Consider the following 26,417-nt stretch of genomic DNA (forward strand, 5'->3'; position numbering starts at 1 on the left):
CGTGGCAAATTATTTCAATCATGCGCGGATGTACTCGATTGAATGGAAGATCAGCATGCACAACACAGCAGGATCTCTCTACTTTATTCATGAACAAACAACTCTAGTTGCTGTGGACTATGGTCTACCTACAGCATATCAAAAGCTACAATTTGATTTCAAGATCGAATACCATATTCTAGAAGTATTATAAAAACAAGTTGGTCGTGTATATAAATAAATATACACACTAGCAAGCTATACTTAAGAGTATATCATCATATCAGTTATTAATTACTAGGGCTTTATTATATCCCTGTGCTATCCGCCTATAAATAGTACCCCTAACAAGCTGCGATCCATTCACAATAAATTGCAGTGCCCAGATCAGAGATACACGCACAGCGCTAAAGCAGTAGCTACCTGCAGTCTGATCTGCAGGCACGATAGCTACCTAGCTACTGTTGTGCTGTGCAGGAGTACGGCGTGGTAGCTAGCCATGGCGAAGAAAGTGGCAGTGCTGGCAACACTGCTGGCGCTAAACCTCCTTTTGTTCAGCTTCGGGGAGGCATGCGGATATGATGGGGCTGGGAGCGGAGGCACTGGAGGTAGTGGTGGGGGCAGCAACGGCGGAGGTGGCAGTGGCAGCGCAGGCACCGGTGGAGGCGGCAGCGGAGGGGGAGGGAGCGGAGTCACTGGAGGGAGCAGTGGGGGCAACACCGGTGGGGGCGGTAGCGGAGCAGGTGGGAGTGGTGGAGGCGCCAACGGAGCAGGTGGGAGCGGTGGAGCCGGTAGTGGAGGAGGTGGGAGCGGAGGCGCCGGAGGGAGCAGTGGGGGCAGCAACGGTGGAGGTGGTAGTGGCGGAGGCGGCAGCGGAGCAGGTGGGAGCGGTGGAGCCGGTAGCGGAGGGGATGGGAGCGGAGGCGTTGGAGGGAGCAGTGGGGGCGGCAGCAGCGGAGGTGGTAGTGGCAGGGGCGGCATCAGTGGAGGTGGCAGCGGAGCAGGTGGGAGCAGTGGAGGCAGCAGCGGAGCAGGTGGTAGCGGAAGTGGAGGCGGCGGGACGCTCGGGCGTTGCCCCATGGACACGCTGAAGCTGGGTGTGTGCGCCAACGTGCTGAATGGACTGATCAACTTGAACCTGGGGACGCCGCCTAAGACGCCGTGCTGCACGCTGATTCAGGGGCTGGCAGACCTAGAGTGTAATACCCGATTTTAAGGACAAAACCAGATATACACTATATATGAGTTTTAGTAGTCAAATCTCACATATAGCTACAAATAAGGGGTAATATCAAAAGACAATGCATAAATTATATAACGTACATAGTATAAGAGAGATAACCTTTAGTATCAAACAGCGGATACACAACTCCAACTTCGGGTATTAACTTCACTCTACAGGATCCAACTGACTGGTTGATCACAAGCCTAAACTTCTCCTGAGGTTTGAGAGAAATAGCAAGAGTGAGTCCATGTCGAACTCCACAAGTATAGCAACTAGATTGTATAGCTCCCACAATCTCATGATCAATGTGACATAAATAATGTAAAGCATTAAACAATAAACAATGAGCATATTTAACATATAAGAATCATCACCCTTAATGTAGATGTCCCCAAGGCCGCTCCTGACCGTGAGCTCGGCTAGTATACTAGTTTTTAACCCTCTGCAGAGGTTGTACATCTTTACCCATGAGTCATGATTTACCCTTTCGCCCGAGGTAGCTAATCTCTTAACCCCCTTCCTAGGGAGGTCGGCAGGGATCACTATGAAGTCTTTCAAAGGTTCGTCTAATAAGTTAGGGCCGCTTGGTTTCATTAGTCAGTCCATGTGATTCACCCGCAGGAATCCACGGTCTGCTATTCCCCAATTGCGCCACAACGGGTAACCGCTAACGAGCTAGAAAAGTTACTCATACTTAACTAAAGCCAGAGCCATTATAGCCCTCATGGTTGCACTGTTGTCCCAGGTGATCACGTACAGACAAATCATCAAGTTGCTAAGAAGTCATTTTTATCGTTTATTACTTAACATTAATCTAGTCACACGATCATGGTCACAGAAATAAAATCGAAATGCTATACTTGCCTTGATCCAAATGCTCTTGCTGATTCTGCTGATCTTGATCACCGAAGTACTCTTGTGCACCACGAATTATTCACCGTCTAAACTCGATCATCGATCACACAAACAATCGGAGAAAACATACACGAAGCAAACAAGGCTACAATTAGAACAGTACACCAATCATATGAAAACAGTATGAAAAGTTTATAAAATGATTCTACGCATCGCTACGATCTCACAGACGTAAAGATCACGAAAATCGGAGCTAAAACGGAGGAGATATGAATTTTCTAAGATTTTATATAGAAAAACAATTAATTAAATAGTACCACGAATTTAAAAAGTTTCAAAACAGTGAGATAATATTTTTAACATGTAAAGCTCGTAAATACGAACCTAACGCAATTTGAATGGACCAAATCGGATTTAAAATGAGCATGTTATAAGCAATTTAAATCTGGTGGCAAAACTGTAAATACTGAAAACGTATTTTGATTCAATCCGGGAGCATTTACGTTTTCTACACAGCAAAGCGTATTGTGGAAAGGCGCCAGGGACAGCGGGTTCCAATCCCCAAAACTCCAAGGACTCTTTAGCAAGAGTGCCAGGCGAAGGGGTATGTCAGGTTCTCGGCCGTTGATCTTGAATCGAACGGTCTGGATTAGAAACTGGGGAGGGAGAGAGGGGTGTCCCGGCCGGAACAGTACCAACACGGCGGCGCCATGGCTGGGGCTCGCCGGAGCTTTGCCAGAAAGCGATTCGGGCCTCGGTTTTCGACGAGATTAGCACAGGGAGATAGAGAAGCTTCGTGCGAACTTACCTAGGGCAAAACGCGAAGGCGAGGAGGGCTCGGAGATGACTGGCCACGTGACCCGGCGGATAGAAGCTCCTGCAGAAGTTTGGCGGTGAATAGGGCGACAAGGAGAGAAAATAACCGAGATTGGGAAGTGCAGGGAGGCTCACCACCTCCAACCGAAACGCGGCACACGATTTTCGGTGCTCGGGACGTAGCAGGGGACAGAAGCCACGGCGGCGGATCCTTTTTCTCCGACGAGATCCGAAATCGCGACAAGGGCCGCAATCCGAGCTCTTGAGCCTTGCAGGTAGGGAAGAGGGGATGCGGAGAAGATCTCGGGGCTTTATAGGGTGTCTGAAGCGCAAAATTCGGCAACAAATCCCGGCCGAGTTGGGATTGGCACGCTCGGTGGTCCTCAGGCGGAGTCCGGCTCGGTTACGCGAGGGAGAAGAAAGCCGGGGTCACTGCCACGCGGGCCCCGGTGTCAGCGACAGAAGAGAGAAAGGGGAGGGAAAGGCGCGCGGCTGGGCCAACTACTGGGCCGCGGTGCTGCAGAGCTGCTGCTGGAGCTTGGGCCAAACGCGGGGTCTGGGCAGGCTTCCTGCTGCGTATCGGGCCGAGAGGAAGGGGAGGAGGGAACGTACTGGGCCTCGGCCACAGGTCTAGGCCAAGAGCAGGTAAGTTCTCTTTTCTTCTTTTTTTTCTTTTTCTTTTAATCAAAAGCCTACTTCAAATCCATTTAAAAATCTGTTTGAACCATTTTCAAACTTTGGTCAAAATCACTCATCTCAGAAATAAAATGCACCAGCATGTTTCACACACAATTGTTGCTAAGACTTATGATAAATTTTATTTTAAAGAAAAATATTATTCTTTCTATATTTTCATGAGCACAAAAACAATAAATTAAATTGTTTTTCACCTATTTCGAAATGAGCAAAATTTTGGGTGTTACAAATCTACCCCCCTTAAAATGAATCTCGTTCTCGAGATTCGGATGAGACGCGGATTCCAAATGAGAAACAAGAACAAGATCTTGATATCTACTTCAACTTCACAACTTGTATTCCAAAAGCAAACACTCATGTCTCGGGATCACAACTTGTGAACAAAACTTCCATAAAATGTCTATTATTCGTAATTGCTCACTGTCCATCTTGACTACCAACTTTTCAACTTATACAACTCGAAGACATGATACCTCGGCATGGATATGCCTCCTCAGGTAGGAGTGGACCACCTTGATACTCAATTCTTTTCCCTGATGGTGCAGTTAAGAATATTTTCCACTGGGTAGCATAGATCACTGCCTTGTGTGCACATAACCATCCATTGCCAAGAACCAAAGGAATATTGAGTGACTCTAGCACAATGAGGTTTACAGTGAAGTTTTCCTTCTTTATGACAAGATTGATATTTGAGCAAACCTGATCTACCTGTATTTCTCCCATTGGGGTTTGAACTAACAATGGCTTTCTCGTCGGACACTTCACCCGTTCGATTGTCTTTACCAAGTCGGCGGATATGAAAGAATGCGAAGCACTTCGGTCAAACAGAGCAAAAACTAGTACTGAGTCCACTTGAATATAGCCTCCCACCACTTTGGTGGCTCCTTGAATGTTATGCCTATCCACATTGTTCAGTCTTCCATTGATATAATTTTGCTGCACTTTATTTCCAGGAGCATGCCTCTTACGAGCTTTCCTTTTACGCTTCCGTCGTTGTGGATTTTGATTTGATTCATTATCAACTTGCTCTTCAATATTATTATTTTGATAACACTCAGCTTTGTCATACTCATAGCATCTTTCTTCAAAGGCAAAATGATCATATTCTTCCCACCTATCCATGAGAGGCGTCATATTATGCTCCGAATCCATGGGACACTACACTCCCTGTCATCAAGTGACCAACGTCAGTAACACGGCAAGGATAGATGATCATAACCATAGAATATCTCAGAAGACAATTATCACTTCAAAATGCATCATCCTGATATCAGGGTACTACCCCCCTTAAAATTAGATTGATTGGGGAGACATTAGGGACTAGTCCTCATAACCTTTTTAAATGCTGCACATCATATAGTCTTTAAAATTCGTTGTACCGAGTCTCTTGATCCATCCAACATTATGCAATTCTTCTCCATGTAACCCCTTTATTTGGGCTACCCCACTTAAGAAAGGTCAACCAGGGGACACAAGAAAGGTAGCTAGCATGTTTTCCAGACAAGTTAACTAACATTGAGAACTTATGACATCCCAAAGAGCTTCTGTGCAAGAGAACAAGCATGTATCCTGAAATTTTCCCACGATATGAAAACACCAGCATAGAAAAACAGGTATAAATCTCATTCTGTTAATCCAATAGAGTTGTAGCTTATACCATTAGAAAGATTATGAAATTCCCTACAACTTTCATGTAGAAGACCTCCTTAGATTCTGTCTTTAAGCTTAGGTAAAACAACCAAACATAATATCCTTCCTGATAATGTCTCAGCAAAGGTGCAGTAACTTCCAGAAATTATATCTCGAGCTACTTAACTCATCTAGAGATGATCCTTATATTGTTGGAAAGCTTATGAAATCCTCTACATCTTTCGTATACAACGCTTTCCCAGATTTTGTCTTTAACTTGGCTGAAAATAGAAAATGCCAGATCTGTCCAGATCTTGAAACAGAACAGAAACATCCAACTGTAAATATCATATCTCAGGTTCTACTTATCCAAATGACTTCCAGCTTATACTGTTGGAAAGCTTAGAAAATTGTCTTCAACTTTTCTATAGAGAACTTTTCCAAATTCCATAGCTATGTTTGTCTCAAACAGTAAGCAACCAAAACTGATCCAGATTCTTGGCAGCACAGTTGTATCATCTTGTGATTTTTTTAACTTCTAAACCATAATAGCTATGAGGGTGATTCTTGTGGTCAGAGAAAGATCTTGGAGTCTATTTGTTCCCAGAAAAATTTGAGAAACTTTGCACGATCGAACCTTTAGATACACCAGAATTATTGCAGACTGCTCTAGAAAACAGCAAGGGATAGAAACAGGATATAACCAAACCCAACTACTTATGTCATTACTCCTTATGCCTTAGGCCTATAAACTAAATGATGTTGTGGAGAAACCTCACAAGATCATTGCACTCATTACAAAGATCCAAATCAAGCATAAGCATAATAACAAACCAATTAAGCACACTTCACTCAATTTGCGATACTATCGTTCGCTTCATAGCAAGGGTAGATATCTTAAAACACCTATTCCAACGATGCAAGAAGGTGGTAAGAAAAAGTTCTAAAAGCATATCAAGCAAGGAGTGGGGATGAGAATAAGTACTTTTAAAATAAGCATCAAGGTGAAGATGAATAGCAATGAAAAGGATATAGTATGGAGAAAAATATCAAGGTTTATAGAGCAAGGATTTTATGACAATTCCAAAACCTTAAGACGACAAATTTCTAACTAGGCTTGCGTCCTACAGTCAGCATTGCTCTGATACCACTTTGTAATACCCGATTTTAAGGACAAAACCAGATATACACTATATATGAGTTTTAGTAGTCAAATCTCACATATAGCTACAAATAAGGGGTAATATCAAAAGACAATGCATAAATTATATAACGTACATAGTATAAGAGAGATAACCTTTAGTATCAAACAGCGGATACACAACTCCAACTTCGGGTATTAACTTCACTCTACAGGATCCAACTGACTGGTTGATCACAAGCCTAAACTTCTCCTGAGGTTTGAGAGAAATAGCAAGAGTGAGTCCATGTCGAACTCCACAAGTATAGCAACTAGATTGTATAGCTCCCACAATCTCATGATCAATGTGACATAAATAATGTAAAGCATTAAACAATAAACAATGAGCATATTTAACATATAAGAATCATCACCCTTAATGTAGATGTCCCCAAGGCCGCTCCTGACCGTGAGCTCGGCTAGTATACTAGTTTTTAACCCTCTGCAGAGGTTGTACATCTTTACCCATGAGTCATGATTTACCCTTTCGCCCGAGGTAGCTAATCTCTTAACCCCCTTCCTAGGGAGGTCGGCAGGGATCACTATGAAGTCTTTCAAAGGTTCGTCTAATAAGTTAGGGCCGCTTGGTTTCATTAGTCAGTCCATGTGATTCACCCGCAGGAATCCACGGTCTGCTATTCCCCAATTGCGCCACAACGGGTAACCGCTAACGAGCTAGAAAAGTTACTCATACTTAACTAAAGCCAGAGCCATTATAGCCCTCATGGTTGCACTGTTGTCCCAGGTGATCACGTACAGACAAATCATCAAGTTGCTAAGAAGTCATTTTTATCGTTTATTACTTAACATTAATCTAGTCACACGATCATGGTCACAGAAATAAAATCGAAATGCTATACTTGCCTTGATCCAAATGCTCTTGCTGATTCTGCTGATCTTGATCACCGAAGTACTCTTGTGCACCACGAATTATTCACCGTCTAAACTCGATCATCGATCACACAAACAATCGGAGAAAACATACACGAAGCAAACAAGGCTACAATTAGAACAGTACACCAATCATATGAAAACAGTATGAAAAGTTTATAAAATGATTCTACGCATCGCTACGATCTCACAGACGTAAAGATCACGAAAATCGGAGCTAAAACGGAGGAGATATGAATTTTCTAAGATTTTATATAGAAAAACAATTAATTAAATAGTACCACGAATTTAAAAAGTTTCAAAACAGTGAGATAATATTTTTAACATGTAAAGCTCGTAAATACGAACCTAACGCAATTTGAATGGACCAAATCGGATTTAAAATGAGCATGTTATAAGCAATTTAAATCTGGTGGCAAAACTGTAAATACTGAAAACGTATTTTGATTCAATCCGGGAGCATTTACGTTTTCTACACAGCAAAGCGTATTGTGGAAAGGCGCCAGGGACAGCGGGTTCCAATCCCCAAAACTCCAAGGACTCTTTAGCAAGAGTGCCAGGCGAAGGGGTATGTCAGGTTCTCGGCCGTTGATCTTGAATCGAACGGTCTGGATTAGAAACTGGGGAGGGAGAGAGGGGTGTCCCGGCCGGAACAGTACCAACACGGCGGCGCCATGGCTGGGGCTCGCCGGAGCTTTGCCAGAAAGCGATTCGGGCCTCGGTTTTCGACGAGATTAGCACAGGGAGATAGAGAAGCTTCGTGCGAACTTACCTAGGGCAAAACGCGAAGGTGAGGAGGGCTCGGAGATGACTGGCCACGTGACCGGCGGATAGAAGCTCCTGCAGAAGTTTGGCGGTGAATAGGGCGACAAGGAGAGAAAATAACCGAGATTGGGAAGTGCAGGGAGGCTCACCACCTCCAACCGAAACGCGGCACACGATTTTCGGTGCTCGGGACGTAGCAGGGGACAGAAGCCACGGCGGCGGATCCTTTTTCTCCGACGAGATCCGAAATCGCGACAAGGGCCGCAATCCGAGCTCTTGAGCCTTGCAGGTAGGGAAGAGGGGATGCGGAGAAGATCTCGGGGCTTTATAGGGTGTCTGAAGCGCAAAATTCGGCAACAAATCCCGGCCGAGTTGGGATTGGCACGCTCGGTGGTCCTCAGGCGGAGTCCGGCTCGGTTACGCGAGGGAGAAGAAAGCCGGGGTCACTGCCACGCGGGCCCCGGTGTCAGCGACAGAAGAGAGAAAGGGGAGGGAAAGGCGCGCGGCTGGGCCAACTACTGGGCCGCGGTGCTGCAGAGCTGCTGCTGGAGCTTGGGCCAAACGCGGGGTCTGGGCAGGCTTCCTGCTGCGTATCGGGCCGAGAGGAAGGGGAGGAGGGAACGTACTGGGCCTCGGCCACAGGTCTAGGCCAAGAGCAGGTAAGTTCTCTTTTCTTCTTTTTTTTCTTTTTCTTTTAATCAAAAGCCTACTTCAAATCCATTTAAAAATCTGTTTGAACCATTTTCAAACTTTGGTCAAAATCACTCATCTCAGAAATAAAATGCACCAGCATGTTTCACACACAATTGTTGCTAAGACTTATGATAAATTTTATTTTAAAGAAAAATATTATTCTTTCTATATTTTCATGAGCACAAAAACAATAAATTAAATTGTTTTTCACCTATTTCGAAATGAGCAAAATTTTGGGTGTTACATAGAGGCGGCAGTGTGCCTTTGCACCGCGCTCAAGGCTAACATCCTGGGGATCAACCTCAACCTGCCCATCAACCTCAGCCTCATTGCCAACTACTGTGGCAAGGATGTCCCCTCGGGCTTCTAGTGCTCCTGAAGAGCCATGATATCCATCCATCGTTGTCGATCCTTGCACGCACGCCCTGCACCCAGCAGTGCTAAATGATAACGATGATTTATTAGCAAGAAGTACAAGCTACTAGTGGTAGACATCACTATTTGTTCGTTGCTTTAATTTGTTTTGGTTTGCTTTACTTTGCTTTGGGTGTGTTTCTTAACGAATCTATCAGCATGTATGCATGCAGCGTGTCAATTCCGCTTTGTCCTGTTAAGTTTGTGATGGATGGGATCCAAGATCGATAATGTGGAGAGGCCTACCGGGACCTGACATGATGATGATCTCCATCTCTAAATATAAATACCATTACTACAGTGTGGCAATTATCTGTGTGATCTGATGGATGAATGTTAGTATTTGACAAGATGTTTATATGTGCTATATATTACACCGTTACATAAAAATATTGTAGTACAATTGTTATATACATCACAGGTGGCAGGTATATGCAGCAGGATCCAGCAAGTGTACGTGTTATACTCGTCCAAATGTGCTGCCTTAATTACCTTCGATGAATGCAAAGAACTACCACAGTGGGACGCACGTTGCTCTGCCGGTTTCGACTGGGCACTATTTGGCATCGTGAGCTGTGGCCATAGATATAGAGAAGCAAAAGTCGCGAGTCTCTGTATAGTGAGGGTGCGACTGCATGAACAGGCAACGCCGCTGAACTTGCTCACAGTTGGACTATAGGGCCGAGCCCTGACATCCTTTGGTATGGGCTAACGAAGCGAAATAATATTTCTAAAATCAAATGTTAATAGTAATCAATAGTTAGAAAGTATAAGCACATTTCCGATTTGCGGTTGACCATAAACTAGCCTCCGCATACCAATGAAAACGACTCTTGTAGCCACGTCGTGGCCACCGTTCTTAAATAATTAAGAACTTCTTAAATATAAAACAGGGATGAGTCCCCTCTCCTTCTTTTCCGTGGGGCTTCTCCAAAGACAAAGAAGGGAGGCCCCCCTATGCAAACGTTCCAAATTCGAAGGTATTGACGGTAGTTGTTGAGCTCTTCCAATGCTTTAATTTCTAGACTAAAAATGTTCCTTACCACCTGTTGAGTTCGTCTCGTTGTCAAGGCAAATTATTCCTAATCATGCATGGATGTACCCCAACTCTAAGTCAGAATGCATAATATCGATACTTCAGAAAATTAGTTAATGTCCAATGGTGGTAGTGCTTTTTATTGATATTTCTAGATTGGTGAGTATATCATTTTTGGACCAATATATCTTCGGTTATGAATTAGGAAAAAATACTTGATGTTCAATGGTTTAACATATATGTCTGGTTGGAGACATCCTATGCCAAACATTATTGTACGAAAGTTACAGATACTGGAGTTTTTTATAATCTGGTACAGTTAATTATTTGATTGTATGGTTAAAAGTCTATGAAAAAAGAAGGGACATTGCTGCTGGCATGAATGGTTGTGACACCCAAAAAAATTACAAATTTTGAAATAGGTGGAAATGATTTAATTCTGTATTTTTTTGTGCTCATGAAAATATAGAGAAATAATATTTTTCATCGAATTAAAATTTATTATAGGATTTAGCAACTTGTTTGTGCATTCATTTTTGGGGCATTTGTTTTATTGTTTGGTGTGGATTTAACTAAAGATCAAAACATCTCAAACAGATTTAAAAAGAATTTTGAAATGAGTTTGAAATGGCTTTTATATAAAAGAAAAACAAAAGAAAAGAAAAAAAAGGGAAACATCTCCCTCCATTTGTTTTGGCCCGAAGACCCCAAGCCCCTCCCCTCTTCCCTTCCGGCCCAGCACGCCACCCTTTTTCCATCTCTCGCTCGGCCCACTCCCTCTCCCGGCCCAACCGCACGCGGCCACTCCTTTCTCCCTGCGGCCCGCGTCCCTCCCTTCTCTCCCTGACAACCGGGCCCAGCTTGTCAGCCACCCTTTCCCTTCTTCAACCCCGCGTCGGGTGCGTGTAGGACTCTGTTACTACCGAAACTATCCAATCTTGTGGGGATTTTTGCCCGATTCGCGGACCTTGGTCCTTTAAAGGGGAACGGGGATCCTACCGCCTCCGTTTCTTCCTGTTTTCCTGGACTCGAGCTCCATCCTACCCTAGCATAGCTCGCAAACGCCGCCGCCATCCTGTAGACTGACTCCAAGCGCGGATCAGTGTTTCTACCACGACTCCGTTCCCGTAAGCTTGATGCCGGGCTTCGTAATGAATTTGCGAAGTCCCTGGATCTCTTTTCCCTTTATTTTTCGCTTCGGTTTGCTCAGTTCGTGTTGCCGAACCTCGCAGGGACCCAGGATCCGCCAAAACACGACGCAGGTCATCTCCGAGTTGTCCTTGCCTTCGATTTTGCCTCGGGGTGAGTTCGCCGTTTCCTCCTCTTACTCCCCCTGCTCTCAGTTTTGTTTTTGGTTCCCTAAATCGCCGATTAGATGAACTCCGACGAGCTCCTCCTCTTTCCGGCCATGGCGCCGCCGTCGGTGCCCTCTGTTCCGGCCAGCCAGCCGTTCCCCTCTCCCTTGATCTAATCTGCGCCATCGGTTTTGCGATCAGCGGCCGAGATCTCAACATACCCCTTCGCCTGTGATTTTGCTAAAGAGTCCCTGAATTTTTCCAGGAATCAACCCACACTCCTTAGCGCTTTCTATAGATTACGTTTTCTAAGTTGGAAAGCGTACTTTAGACCGGTTTAGCTCAGATTTCGCTTTCTGATATTTACAATTTTGCCACTGTATCCGTTTTAGCCATAAAATATTCATTTTAAATCCGTTTTGACCCATTCAAATTGCGTTAGGTTCATAATCATGATCTCTACATGTTAGTAAAATTATTTACTCAGTTTGAAACTTTTTATTTTCGTGATATTATTTAATTAATTACTTTTCTGTATAAAATCTTAGAAAATTCATAACTCCTCCGTTTTAACTCCGATTTTCGTGATCTTTACGTCTATGAAATCGTAGCGATGCGTAGAATCTTTTTATAAACTTTTCATACTGTTTTTATATGATTGGTGTACTGTTCTAATTGTAGCTTTGTTGCTTCGTGTATGTTTTCTTCGATTGTTTGTGTGACCGATGATCGGAATAGACGGTGAGCAATTCGTGATGAACCAGAGTACTTCATTGATCAAGATCAGAGCCTTGGGCAACTAGCAAGATCAGCAAGAGTATTTGGATTCAGGCAAGTATAGCATTTGGATTTTATTTCCGTGACCATGATCCTGTGACTAGATTAATGTTAAGTAATAAATGATAAAGATGACTTTTTAGCCACTTGATGATTTATCTGTAAGTGATAACCGGGACAACAGTGCAACCATGAGGGCTATAATGGCTCTGGCTTTAGTTAAGTATGAGTAACTTTTCTACCTCGTTAGCGGTTACCCGTTGTGGCGCAATTGGAGAATAGCAGACCGTGGATTCCTGCGGGTGAATCACATGGACTAACTAATGAAACCAAGCGGCCCTAACTTGTTAGACGAACCTTTGAAAGACTTCATAGTGATCCCTGCCGACCTCCCTTGGAAGGGGGTTAAGAGATTAGCTACCTCGGGCGAAAGGGTAAATCATGACTCATAGGTAAAGATGTGCAACCTCTGCAGAGGGCTAAAAACTAGTATACTAGCCGAGCTCACGGTCAGGAGCGGCCTTGGGGATTCTTGCTGTGACGATGATGATTCCTGTGTGTTAAATTTGCTCATTATTTATTATTTAATGCTTTACATTATTTATGTCACATTGATCATGATATTGTGGGAGCTATACAATCTAGTTGCTATACTTGTGGAGTTCGACATGGACTCACTCTTGCTATTTCCCCCACACCTCAGGAGAAGTTTTGGGCTTGTGATCAACCAGTCAGTTGGATCCTGTAGAGTGAAGTTAATACCCGAAGTTGGAGTTGTCTATCCGCTGCTTGATACTAAAGGTTATCTCTTTTATACTAAGTACGTTATATGTTTACGCATTGTCCTTTGATATTACCTCTTATTTGTAGCTATATGTGAGATTTGCCTTCTAAAACTCGCATATGGTGCATATCTGGTTTTGTCCTCAAAATCGGGTATTACAATGGTAGAGTGAACAATGGGTTTTGGGCGTCTATAGCATTATTTATTATAGCTTTATTTATCGTTTGTTATTGCTTGTATGATTGTGCTGGTACCGTCTCCTTGTCATCAAGTGGTTTTGCCTTTATAGCATGTCTAGTTTTTTCCGATCAATCGTAGAGGAAAATATGGTCCACAGGCTTAAGATTTTGAATTGTCTGCTAAATTTCAATACACCATACTAACCAGATTATCTAAATTTAAACTTACAACTTAATTTGATGTATATGCTACTTTATATCTTGTGGTACTTCTCTATAAATTATGATTTGGAGACATGATTTTGTGTTTAATTTTAGCTTATCCTGTTTTTATTTCAGTTAAATCACGCAATTTCAAGTCACATGTTTTTTTGCAGGAAAACACGCACCTCACGGCCACCTGCGGTCGAATCCCCAAGCTCTAGCTTTGTATGTTAGTCCCCTAATAACCACTCCACCTGTAAGACGCTTGTGTCATTTTAAAATATTCATCCTTCCCATTTTATGTCACTTTTGTTTCCAAATGTGTATTTGGGATTCTAAACGAATTCAAATGAAAAATTGCCAGCTACAAAGTTTTACAACGTTTTGAGATTTACAACTTTGGTTTTGGTCATTCTCCCATCCAAGGTCATTTCAAGAATTTGAATTTTAAATGTAAGGAAATTCAACCATAATTTGTGTTGGATAGATGATTTTAAATGAAAAGGTCGTAAACTACAAAGTTTCACAACTTTTTTAGATCTACAAGTTTTTTGGGGTGTTTTTCTCCATTTGAGGTTATTTGAAAATTTTAAATTTTTTAAATTTTATAAATGAAATGTAATTTTCGTTGGATAGATGATTTCATATGAAAAGTTGTCAACTACAAAGGTGCATAACTTTTTGAGATTTACCACTTTTGTTTTGGTCAATTATCCCACAAGGATCCTTAACTACCACTACACACTCACATATCAGTATAGAACGTATGGATTCCTGTGGTATTACCTTCTATGAAATCGTGCAAATCATCATAGCTACTTCAAATAAAAAAGTTATGAAATACAAAGTTGCATAACTGTTCGAGATTTACAACTTTTGTTTTGCTCGCTTCTCCATCCAAGATCATCAGTACACATACTTGCGACTATATAGCATACAGACTCCTTTGTTATGTACTCTCTTCGAAATCTGTGGTGTATATTTGGACATCCATACGATCTCAAATAAAAAAATCAGCTATAAGTTGTAGATCTCATTGAGTAGAACAGCTTTGGTATAAACTTCGTATTCATTGGATATCATATGAGAAATTATGAATTTTTGTAGCAGATTACTGCGGATTCAAGCCACGAACCGGCAGCGATGGATGACCCAATATCACTGCCGGTTTATGCAAAAACCACAAGTGATGGGCCGGCACGGAAATTCAGTTCTATAGTAGTGTTTATCTCTATGTTTTGCCATTTTTAATTATTGATTGCTCTACTGAAGTGTAAAATGTCATGAGTAGTTGTACATTAATTTTTCATATATTTACATACTTGTCGTATCAGCGTATCCTTAATTTTAGAAAATGCCATATCCATTGATCAATGCCCCCATGAACTCACTCTCCCTTCTCAGCATCATATTTGCAGAAGTATTGCAGTGCACGTATGACATCTCAGGATCTGATTTCAAGATCCATCGGGTACTAGCTAGCAAAGTTACCCATGCATGATCCGGCCTTGTAATATTCCCTATCAGATGTGCAGATGCAGCGCCATCACGCCATGCCTGAAACAAACCAATCATATCTCTTTGACCTCAAGATATGACAGATCCGCTCGTAACACCTTCTTGATCATATTGATGATCGATCACTACTAGTACTAATAGTTGGCCGGCCGGTCATCATGAACCTGCTGGTTTGACCACCAAGTTGAGTTCGATCAGGCCGTGGCAAATTAGTTCAATCGTGCGCGGATGTACTCGAATGGATGATAAGAATGCACAAGACAGCAGGATCTCTCTACTTTATTCAGGAACAAGCAACTCTAGTTGCTGTGGACTATGCTCTACCTACAGCATATGAAAAGGTACGATTTGATTTCAAGAACGAATACTATATTCTAGCAAGTATTATTAAAACAAGTTGGTCGTGTATACATACACACACACTAGCTACTATACTTAAGAGTATATCATCACCAGTTATTAATAACTAGGGCTTTATTATATCCCTGCACTCTCGGCCTATAAATAGTACCCCTAACAAGCTGCGATCCAATCACAAGCACAGTGCCAAAGGAGTGGCTACCTGCAGTCTGATCTGCAGGTACGCTAGCAATCTAGCTACTATCGTGCTCCATAGGAGTACGACGTGGTAGCTAGCCATGGCAAACAAAGTGGCCGTGCTGGCAACGCTGCTGGCGCTAAACCTCCTTTTGTTCGGCTTCGCGGAGGCATGCGGATATGATGGGGGTGGGAGCGGAGGCAACGGAGGGAGTGCTGGGGGCGGCAATGGCGGAGGTGGCAGTGGCGGAGGTGGCACCGGTGGAGGCAGCAGCGGAGGAGGTGGTAGCAGTGGAGGTGGAAGTGGAGGAGGAGGGAGCGGAGGCACCGGAGGGAGCAGTGGGGGCGGCACCGGTGGTGGCAGTGGCGGAGCAGGTGGGGGTGGTGGAGGCGGCAGCGGAGCAGGTGGGAGCGGTGGAGCCGGTAGCGGAGGGGGTGGGAGCGGAGGCGTCGGAGGGAGCAATGGAGGCGTCGGAGGGAGCAATGGAGGCGGCAGCAACGGAGGTGGTATTGGCGGAGGCGGCAATGGTGGAGGTGGCAGCGGAGCAGGCGGCAGCGGTGGAGGTGGAGGTGGTATTGGCGGAGGCGGCAATGGTGGAGGTGGCAGCGGAGCAGGCGGCAGCGGTGGAGGTGGTAGTGGAAGCGGAGGCGGCGGGACGCTCGGGCGTTGCCCTATGGACACGCTGAAGCTGGGCGTGTGTGCCAATGTGCTGAACGGGCTGATCAACTTGAACCTAGGGACGCCGCCCAAGACACCGTGCTGCACGCTGATTCAGGGGTTGGCGGACTTAGAGGCAGCGGTGTGCCTCTGCACCGCACTCAAAGCCAACATCCTGGGAATCAACCTCAACCTGCCCATCAACCTCAGCCTCCTCGTCAACTACTGTGGCAAGGGCGTCCCCTCAGGCTTCCAATGCTCCTGAAGAGCCATGATCCATCCATCGTCGTCGATCCTTACACACATGCCTTGCACCTGGCAGTGCTAAATGATAATGATGGTTTATTCGCAAGAAGTACAAGCTACTAGTAGTAGTAGACATCACTATTCGTTCGTTGCTTTAATTTGTTTTGTTTGTTGCTTTGCTTTGCTTTGGGTGTATTTCTTAACAAATCTATCAGCATGCATGCATGCAGCATGTCCATTCCACGTCGTCCAGTTAAGTTTGTGATGGATGGGATCCATGATCGATCGTGTCGAGAGGCCTGCCGGGACCTGACATGACGATGGTCTCCATCTATAAATATAAATACCATTACTACATTGTGGCATTTATCTGTGTGATCTGATGGATGAATGTTTGTATATGGCACATGATGTTTATATGTGCTATATATTACATCATTACATAAAAAATATTGTAGTACAATTGTTATACGTTACATCACAGGTGGCAGATATATGCAGCAGGATCCAGCAAGTGTGTACGTGTTATACTCATACAAATGTGCTGCCTTAGTTACCTTCGAAGAATGGAAAGAACTAGCACAGTGGCACGCGCTTTGCTCTGCCGATTTCTACTGGGCACTCTTTGGCGTCGTGAGATATAGAGAAGCAAAAGCCGCGAGTCTGTGTATAGTGAGGGTGCGACTGCATGAGCAGGCATCGCTTCCGAACTTGCTCACAATTGGGCTATAGGACTGAGCCCTGAAATCCTTTGGTATGGGCAAACGAAGCGAAAAAAAATCTATCTTTCTAAAATCAAATGTTGAATCGATAGTTACAAAGTATAAGCACATTCCCCCTTGCGGTGACCACAAACTAGCTCTTCCGCCGACCAATGAAAAGGACTCTTGGAGCCTCGTCGTGGCCATCATTCTTAAACAATTAAGAACTTCTTAAATATAAAACAGGGATGAGTCCCCTCTCCTCCTTTCCAGGGGTGTTTTCTCCGAAGAGAAAGAAGGGAGGCCCCCCTATGCAGACGTTCCAAATTCAAAGGTATTGACGGCAGTTGTTGAGCTCTTCCGATGCATTCTAGACTGAAAATGTTCCTTACCACCAGTCGAGTTCGTCTCGTTGTTAAGGCAAATTATTCCTAACCATGCATGGATGTACCCCCAACTCTAAATCAGAATGCCCAACGTACCACTGGTTCAGAAATTTAGTTAATGTCTAACAGTGCCTTGGATAGATGATTTCAAATGGAAAGGTCATCAACTATAAAGTTTTATAACTTTTCGAGATATATAACTTTTTTTGGGCCTTTCTCCATCCGAGGTGATTTGAAAAAATATAAATTCTAAATTTTATAAATCCAACTTAATTCTCGTTAGATAGATTATTTTAGACGAAAAGGTTGTATAACTATTCTAGATCTACCACTTTTATTTTGGTCACTTCTCCCTCTAGAATCCTTAACTACCACTACACACTCATTTATGAGTATAGAACATATGGATTCCTTTGGCATTACCTTGTATGAAATCGTACATTTCAAATAGAGACATCATATCGACATCAAATAAAAAAGTTGTGAACTACAAAGTTGCATAACTTTTCAAGATCTACAACTTTTGTTTTGGCCGGTTTCTCCATCCGAGATCATTAATTAATAGTACACAAACTTGCGACTATAGAGCATACGAACACTACTTGTTACGGAGGCTGGCAAAATCGATTTACCGAGGCAGGCATCACAACCGCCTCGGTTACAAGGTCATGGTAAATGATACCTTTTCTAAGGTCTTTAAAGAGAGAGGGAGGGGAGGGGGCAAGTTAGGCGCCGGCCTCCACACACGGGTCGCGAAAAAGGGACGGGGCATGTCGTGATGGGGAGAGAGGGGAGTGCGACTAAAAACCCTAAGTGGCTAAGTGCGGTATATATACGTTGAGCATGCTATCGGGCCAAGATGGCTTGTTTAGGCTCCGAGATGGGCCAGTTTTATTCGAGGTGGGTCTTATAGTATGCCCGCCTCGCTTAATGTATTATTCGAGGCATTTGTGTTAGATCAACTGCTTTGGTTAACTAATGTTAACCAAGGCAGGCATATTAAGGTGCCCACCTCGATTAATGGTCGACGTTAACCAAGGTGGTTGAAAATCCTACCCATCTCGGAGGCCTATTTCAAAACGTCTTGCAAAATATTTTTTAGTAGGGGTACTCCTTTGGTATTACCTCTATAAAATCCTCTTCTGGTGTATATTTGTAAATCCATATGATCTCAAATCAAAAACGTTTGAGCCACAAAGGTGTAGATCTCGTCGAGTACTACAACTTTGGTATAAAACTAGTCTTCATTGGACTTCATGTGAGAAAGTTATGACTTTTTTTGCAGCATATAACTGCCGGTTCAAGCCACGAACCAGCACTGATGACCCAATATCACACGATTTATGCAAAAAACCGTCAGTGACGGGCACACACTGCAATTCAGTTCTATAGTTATCTATGTTTTGCCACTTTTATTGATTGATTGCGCTACTGAAATGAAAAATGTTATGAGTTGTGGTATATTTACATACTTGTCGTATCGGTGTATCCTTGTTTTTGGAAAATGACATATCACCGTATCCGTATCCACGGATCAACGCCCCCACGCATGAACTTCACTTCCCGGCATCATATTTGCAGAATTTTTTCAGTGCATTGTTGCTTGCACGTACAACCTCTCAGGATCTCTGATTTCAAGATCCGTTGTGTACTAGCTAGCAAAGAAGTTAGCCGCCTTACAATTTTCCCTATCAGATGGGCAGATCCACGCTAGCACGCCATGCCTAAAACAAACCAATCATACCTCTTTGACCTCAAGACACTCGTAACACCTTCTTGATCATATTGATGATCGATCACTACTACTAATAGTTAGCCGGCCGGTTGTCATGAACCAGCTGCTTTGACCACCAAGTTGAGTTCGATCATCACGCTAGCCCATCACCGTGGCGAATTATTTCAATCGTGTGTGGATGTACTCGAATGAATGATTAGAATACACAGGACAGAAGGATCTGTCTACTTTATTCACGTACAAATAACTCTAGTGGTTGTGGTCTAGGTACAGCATATCAAAAGCTATACGATTTGATTTCAAGATCGAATACTATATTCTAGCAAGTATTATAAAAACAAGTTGGTCGTGTATATATATACACACACTAGCAAGCTATACTTAAGAGTATATCATCATCAGTCATTAATTACTAGGGCTTTATTATATCCCTGCGCTCTCCGCCTATAAATAGCCCCTAACAAGCCACGATCCATTCACAAGTTGCAGTGCCCAGATCAGAGATACACGCACAGTGCTAAAGCAGTAGCTACCTGCAGTCTGATCTGCAGGTACGATAGCTATCTAGCTACTGTTGTGCTGTGCAGGAGTACGGCGTGGTAGCTAGCCATGGCGAAGAAAGTGGCAGTGCTGGCAACGCTGCTGGCCCTAAACCTCCTTTTGTTCGGCTTCACGGAGGCATGTGAATATGATGAGGGTGGGAGCGGAGGCAACGGAGGGAGTGCTGGTGGCGGCACTGGCGGAGGTGGCACTGGTGGAGGCAGCAGTGGAGGAGGTGGTAGCGGTGGAGGTGGAAGTGGAGGGGGAGGGAGTGGAGGCACCGGAGGGAGCAATGGAGGCGGCACCGGTGGTGGCAGTGGAGCAGGTGGGGGTGGTGGAGGCAGCAGCGGAGCAGGTGGGAGCGGTGGAGCCGGTAGCGGTGGGGGTGGGAGCGGAGGCGCTGGAGGGAGCAGTGGGGGCGGCAGCAACGGAGGTGGTGGTAGTGGCGGAGGCGTCAATGGTGGAGGTGGCAGCAGTGGAGGTGGTAGCGGAAGCGGAGGCGGCGGGACGCTCGGGCGTTGCCCTATGGACACGCTAAAGCTGGGCGTGTGCGCCAATGTGCTGAACGGGCTGATCAACTTGAACCTAGGGACGCCGCCCAAGACGCCGTGCTGCACGCTGATTCAGGGGTTGGCGGACCTAGAGGCAGCGGTGTGCCTCTGCACCGCGCTCAAAGCCAACATCCTGGGAATCAACCTCAACCTGCCCATCAACCTCAGCCTCCTCGTCAACTACTGTGGCAAGGACGTCCCCTCAGGCTTCCAATGCTCCTGAAGAGCCATGAGCGCCATCCATCGTCGTCGATCCTTGCACGCACGCCCTGCGCCCGGCAGTGCTAAATGATAATGATGATTTTTATTCGCAAGAAGTACAAGCTATTACTAGTAGTAGACATCACTATTCTTCGTTGCTTTAATTTGTTATGCTTTGCTTTGCTTTGGTTGTGTTTCTTAACGAATCTATCATCATGCATGCATGCATGCACTGTGTCCATACCACATCGTCTTGTTATGTTTGTGATGGATGGGATCCATGATCGATAATGTTGAGAGGCCTCTGGCGGGACCTGACATGACCATGATCTCTATCTATAAATATAAATACCATTACTACAGTGTGGAAATTATCTGTGTCATCTGATGGATGAATATTAGTATTTGGTATGATGTTTATATATGCTTTATTTATATTACACCGTTACATAAAGATATATATTGTAGTACATATGTTATACGTAGGTCACAGGCAGCAGAAATAGGCAGCAGGATCCAGCAAGTGTATGTGTCATACTCATACAAATGTGCTACCCATCTTATAATCTTAGAGCATCTTCAGTAGTACTACATATTTCTCTATTGGGGTAGCCATCTATTTTTATACTACCTATATTTTGCTCCCAACTCTAGCAGCACTACCTAAATCAGACTACCTAGATTAATCCTAGCAGAGAATGACGTGTGGATCCCATGAGTGATCCTCTTGTCTCTCTATCATAGATGAACTCGGCCATGGCGGGGAGGGAGAGAGGCGCGTCCGACGCACAGCACTGCGTGGGGAGGTCGCGCGGGGTAGATGAGGTCCGGTGGGGACGAGGAGGCGCAAAGCCGTCTTGGAAGGTCGCACGCGCTGATGTTGGCTACTACGCTGGGGGCATAGCATGGCCGCCGCCGCATCGTCGGTGCTTCCACTATGGTCGGGCACCGCCGCGGAGTGCGATCTGGCGTCAGGCGCTGCCGGGGAGGGCCGCCAGGGAGGGATGGGAAGACGCTGGGGAGAGCCGATCTCGGGTCCTTGGCGGCGGCGAACAAAAGGCACGGGGAAGAAATCCTCAGACATATATAGAGAGGAAAAGGCGTAGAAGGAAATAGGTAGTGAGATTTGTTGGCCCAACATATGTAGGTAGTGGGAGGGGTAATTTGTTGGGCCAACAAAAATAGGTAGTCAAGTAGGTAGCTTGTTGGAGTAGGTTTTTTGATCTTCACTACCCAAATATAAGATAGGTAGTGAGTTTAGGTAGTCTGCTGGAGATGCTCTTATAAAGCAAAATCTCATTATCTATTTCTTTCAACATGCAAGCTATTCAACTAGACAATCCACTATCACACCCTACTACTTATTTCTCTCAACATGCAAGCTATCCAATTAGGCAATCCACTGTCACACACAATTAAAATCCACTAGCTCATGGAATTGTAATATCCACGTCAGCATGTTACCTATTTCTCTAAACATACAAGTTATCTAACTACACAATACACATTTTAACCTATTTATATTTCTTCTTCATAACTGCGGTAACGCATGGGGAATCCTCCTAGTTATCTAAATTTAAACTTGCAACTTAATTTTAAGTATGCTACTTTATAGATTGTGATACTTTTCTGTAAATTATGATTTCAAGACATGATTTTGGGTTTAACTTTGGCTTGCCCTATTTTTATTTCAGTTAAATCACATGATTTCAAGTCACACGATTTTTCCTAGGGAAAACACGCACCTTGCGGCCACCTACGGGCGAACCCCCAACCCCCAGCTTTGTGTGTTCGTCCCCTAACAACTCCACCTATAAAACGCTTGTCTCATTTTGGGATATTTGTCGTCCCTATTTTATGTCACTCTTATTTTTAAATATGTATTTGGAATTCTAAATGAATTCAAATGGAAAAATTGTCAGCTACAAAGTTTTATAACTTTTAAGATTTACAACTTTAGTTTTGATCATTTTCCCATCCAAGGTCATTTCAAGAATATGAATTTCAAATGTAAGGAAATTCAACTCTAATTTTTCTTGGATAGATGATTTCAAATGAAAAGATCATCAACTATAAAGTTTCATAACTTTTTTAGATCTATAACTTTTTTCGGGCGGTTCTCCATCTAAGGTCATTTGGAAATTCAAATTTTAAATTTTAAAAATTAATCATAATTTTCGTTGGATAAATGATTTCAGATGAAAAAATTATCACCTACAAAGTTATATAACTTTTTAAGATCTACCACTTTTGTTTTGGTCACTTCTCCCTCCAAGATCCTTACCTACCATTAGGCACTCGCTTATGAGTATAGAACGTATAGATTCCTTTGCTATTACATTCTATGAAATCGTACAAATCATCATAGCGACTTCAAATAATAAAATTATGAACTACAAAGTTACATAACTTTTGGAGATCTATAACTTTTATTTTGGTCACTTCTCCATCCAAGATCGTTAATTAGCAATACACATAAACTTGCGACTTTAGAGCATACAGACTCATTTGGTATTAACTCTACAAAATCTTGTGGTGTATATATATTCGGACATCCATAGGATCTCAAATAAAAAAAAATGAGCTACAAAGTTCTAGACCTTGTTGAGTACTACTATAGCTTTGGTACAAAGTCTATCTTAGGACATCATATGAGAAAGTTTCGAATTACTGGCGGTTCAAGCCACGAACCACCAGCGATGACCCCATATGAGTACCGGTGTTTATGCAAAAACCACTAGTGATGTGCCGGCACTGAAATTCAGTTCTATAGTAGTGTGTGCGTCTATGTTTTGCTATTTTTATTTATTAATTGCTCTACTGAAGTGAAAAATGTGATGAGTAGTTGTACTTTTTTTAAATTAGTATGTTTACATACTTGTCGTATCGGTGTATCCTCGGTTTTGAAAAAAGCCGTATCGCTGTATCTATATCCATTGATCAACGCCCCCATGCACGAACTCTCCCTTCGCAGCATCATATTTGCAGATTGCAGTGCACGTATGACCTCTCAGCATCGGATTTCAAGATCCATCGATCGGGTACTAGCTAGCAAATAAGTTAGCCATGATCCGGCCTTGCAATATTCCCTATCAGATGTGCACATGCTCGGGCCAGCACGCGATGCCTGAAACAAACCAATCATATCTCTTTGACCTCAAGATATGACAGATCCGCTCGTAACACCTTCTTGATCATATTGATCATCGATCACTACTAGTACTAATAGTTGGCCGGCCGGTCGTCATGAACCACCTGGTTTGACCACCAAGTTGAGTTCAATCGTCTCGCTAGCTCGCCACCGTGGCGAATTATTTGAGTCGTGCGTGGATGTACTCGAATTAATGATTAGAATGCACAACACAGCAGGATCTCTCAACTTTTTATTCACATACACACAACTCTAGTTGCTGTGGTCTACCTACAGCATATCAAAAGATACGATTTGATTTCAAGATCGAATACTATATACTAGCTAGTATTATAAATAACAAGTTGGTCGTGTATATATATGATTGTTTTTGCTACACTTAAGTATATCGTCATCAGTTATTAATTACTAGGGCATTATTATATCCCTGCGCTCTCCGCCTATAAATAGTGCCCCCAACAAGCTGCAAACGATCACAGGTTGCAGTGCCACAGTTCCAGGCAGGAGATCTGAGACATAAGCTCTAGCTACCTGCAGTCTGAGGATCTACGCTAGCTATCAAGCTATCTGTTGTGCTGCGTAGGAGTACGACGTGGTAGCTAGCCATGGTGAAGAAAGTGGCCGTGCTGGCGACGTTGCTGGCCCTCAACCTCCTTTTGTTTGGCTTCGCGGACGCATGCGGATATGATGGGGGCGGGAGCGGAGGCACCGGTGGGAGCGGCACTAGCGGAGGTGGTAGTGGCAGTGGCGGCACCAGTGGAGGCGGCAGCGGAGGAGGTGGAAGCGGTGGAGGCGGCAGTGGAGGGGGTGGGAACGGAGGCGCCGGAGGGAGCAGTGGGGGCGGCAGCATCGGAGGTGGCAGTGGCGGACGTGGCAGCGGTGGAGGTGGAAGTGGAGCAGGTGGCAGCGGTGGAGGTGGCAGTGGAGCAGGTGGGAATGGAGGAGGAGCGGGTGGGAGCGGTGGAGGCGGCAGCGGAAGTGGTGGTAGCGGCAGCGGAGGCGGTGGTAGCGGAAGCGGAGGCGGCGGGGCACTCGAGCGTTGCCCCATGGACACACTGAAGTTAGGTGTGTGCGCCAACGTGCTGAATGGGCTGATCAACGTGACCCTGGGGACACCGCCCAAGACACCATGCTGCACATTGATCCAGGGGCTGGCAGACCTAGAGGCGGCGGTGTGCCTCTGCACCGCGCTCAAGGCCAACATCCTGGGGATTAACCTCAATCTGCCCATCAACCTCAGCCTCCTCGTCAACTACTGCGGCAAGGACGTCCCCTCGGGCTTCCAGTGCTCCTGAAGAGCCATGATCCATCCAATCATGTCTCTCCATCCATCGTCGCCTCCTTCGATTCCTCCGTCGTCGTCGATCCATGCACGCACGCCGTGCACCCGGCAGTGCTAAATAATAATGTTGATTTCTTTGCAAGATGTACAAGCTACTCGTAGTAGACATCAATGTTCGTCCGATCCGTTGCTTCAATTTGTTTTGTTTTCCTTTGCTTTGATTGCTTTGGGTGTGTTTTTTCACGAATCTAACATCATGCATGCATACATGCAGCGTGTCCATAACGCTTCCTGTTAAGTTTGTCATGGATGGGATCGATGGTTGATCATGTCGAGAGGCCTTGCTGGACCTGACACGACGATGATCCCCAGCTGAAAATATAAATACCATTGTTACAGTGTGGTAATTGTCTGTGTGATTTGATTGATGAACGTTAGTATTTGGCCTGATGTTTATATGTGTACACTGTTACATACAGATGTAGAAAAGGTGGCACAACCACAGATACGTTACTACAAGGAGAAAGCGGGAACACCATGACACACAGGCTGAAAGCTGGAACACCATGACACACAGGCTCTTCGACAATGACACAAGAGGGTGAACGATGCCAGAACGTAATCATCGTCAGCCAAAGTAGGAGCTTAATCTGGCTTTCACCTAAGTCCTATGTCATAGAGGACTGCATTGCCCTCACAGACCGAAGAGAGGAGGCAACTAGAGGCTATTCAGCAACACTTCGGGAAGGAAATCGTCGTCGCTTGCTCAGCCAAGAGCTGCACTGAGCTTTTGCCCAGTAACCTCTCCCAAGTGCACCTGCTGCAGACACCTCAATGCCGCCACCACATTGTCACTTCCACCAAGAACACAAGCATGGGTGACGTTGACAATCTAAATGAACGGCGCTCTGCCCTCTCCGACAAGAGGCATAGGGGGAGGGCGCTCGTGGACATGCAGTCCACCGCGGGGCGGGCTCACTCGCAGCCAAACTATGTGCACCCCGTATGCACATGTATAAGATGCACCGCTGCATGGGCACCACTTGTGCCCAGAGCCCGAGCGGACAACTACAGCTCCTGTAGATCCGGTCATGCGGCTGTCGGGTCTAGGAAAATGGAAATCCATGGGAACACAGTCCTGGCGTCAGCATGCCTGAGCCAGACTGCCTGCCCCGGACCCCTGCACATGTGCATGAAGAAAAAAGAATGTCGTACCATAGCAAAGAAAAAAATAGATGCGGGGCAGGTTTGCTGCTAAGCTATTTGTATTTTTTCCGCTATCACAACTTTCACCGCTATTATGCGCTATAGCGCTGTTAAATTGCATTTGCTATGACAACTTGCGCCGCTATTACGCGCTATAGCGCCGCTATGACAAATCTTCTCGGTCTAACTCTCAAAACTTCATCTTAGACTAGATTATCAATTATTATTAGCAACTAATTTGGTATTTTGGACAATTAAGATTTCATGAACCATGCTGAAATTTCATA

The 26,417-nt window shown here is 44.4% G+C and overlaps 3 protein-coding genes and 1 pseudogene across 3 annotated transcripts in view; all 4 read left to right on the forward strand.

The window, feature by feature from the left end:
• LOC8070114 lies at nt 358-9,099 on the forward strand (annotated as a pseudogene).
• On the forward strand, nt 15,445-20,862 carry LOC110437632 (uncharacterized PE-PGRS family protein PE_PGRS10-like). The gene is made up of 2 exons (XM_021466128.1): nt 15,445-16,393; nt 19,803-20,862. The coding sequence occupies exons 1-2, from the start codon at nt 15,575-15,577 to the stop codon at nt 20,511-20,513; spliced, it is 1,530 nt and encodes a 509-aa protein (XP_021321803.1). The 5' UTR covers nt 15,445-15,574; the 3' UTR covers nt 20,514-20,862.
• The window catches only part of LOC110429909 (acanthoscurrin-2-like), a 29,319-nt gene continuing 26,961 nt past the window's right edge, over nt 24,060-26,417 (forward strand). Inside the window, exon 1 of the mRNA XM_021446654.1 lies at nt 24,060-24,237. The gene's annotated coding sequence lies outside the window, so the exon portion shown is untranslated. The remainder of the gene's footprint in view (nt 24,238-26,417) is intronic.
• Nucleotides 24,223-25,331, forward strand: LOC110429908 (acanthoscurrin-2-like). The gene has a single exon (XM_021446651.1). It carries the CDS (start codon nt 24,248-24,250, stop codon nt 24,935-24,937), a length of 690 nt encoding a protein of 229 aa, XP_021302326.1. The 5' UTR covers nt 24,223-24,247; the 3' UTR covers nt 24,938-25,331.

The sequence above is a fragment of the Sorghum bicolor genome, chromosome 8, assembly GCF_000003195.3.
Source record: "Sorghum bicolor cultivar BTx623 chromosome 8, Sorghum_bicolor_NCBIv3, whole genome shotgun sequence".
Taxonomy (NCBI): Eukaryota; Viridiplantae; Streptophyta; class Magnoliopsida; order Poales; family Poaceae; genus Sorghum; species Sorghum bicolor.

Excerpts from the sequence above, each read along its gene's own strand:
- LOC110437632 (XM_021466128.1), top strand. The coding sequence starts at position 15,575 with ATGGCAAACAAAGTGGCCGTGCTGGCAACGCTGCTGGCGCTAAACCTC. Across the intron at positions 16,394-19,802 it reads CCTCAGGCTTCCAATGCTCC|CTAGCCATGGCGAAGAAAGT; the intron begins TGAAGAGCCATG and ends ACGGCGTGGTAG.
- LOC110429908 (XM_021446651.1), top strand. The coding sequence starts at position 24,248 with ATGGTGAAGAAAGTGGCCGTGCTGGCGACGTTGCTGGCCCTCAACCTC.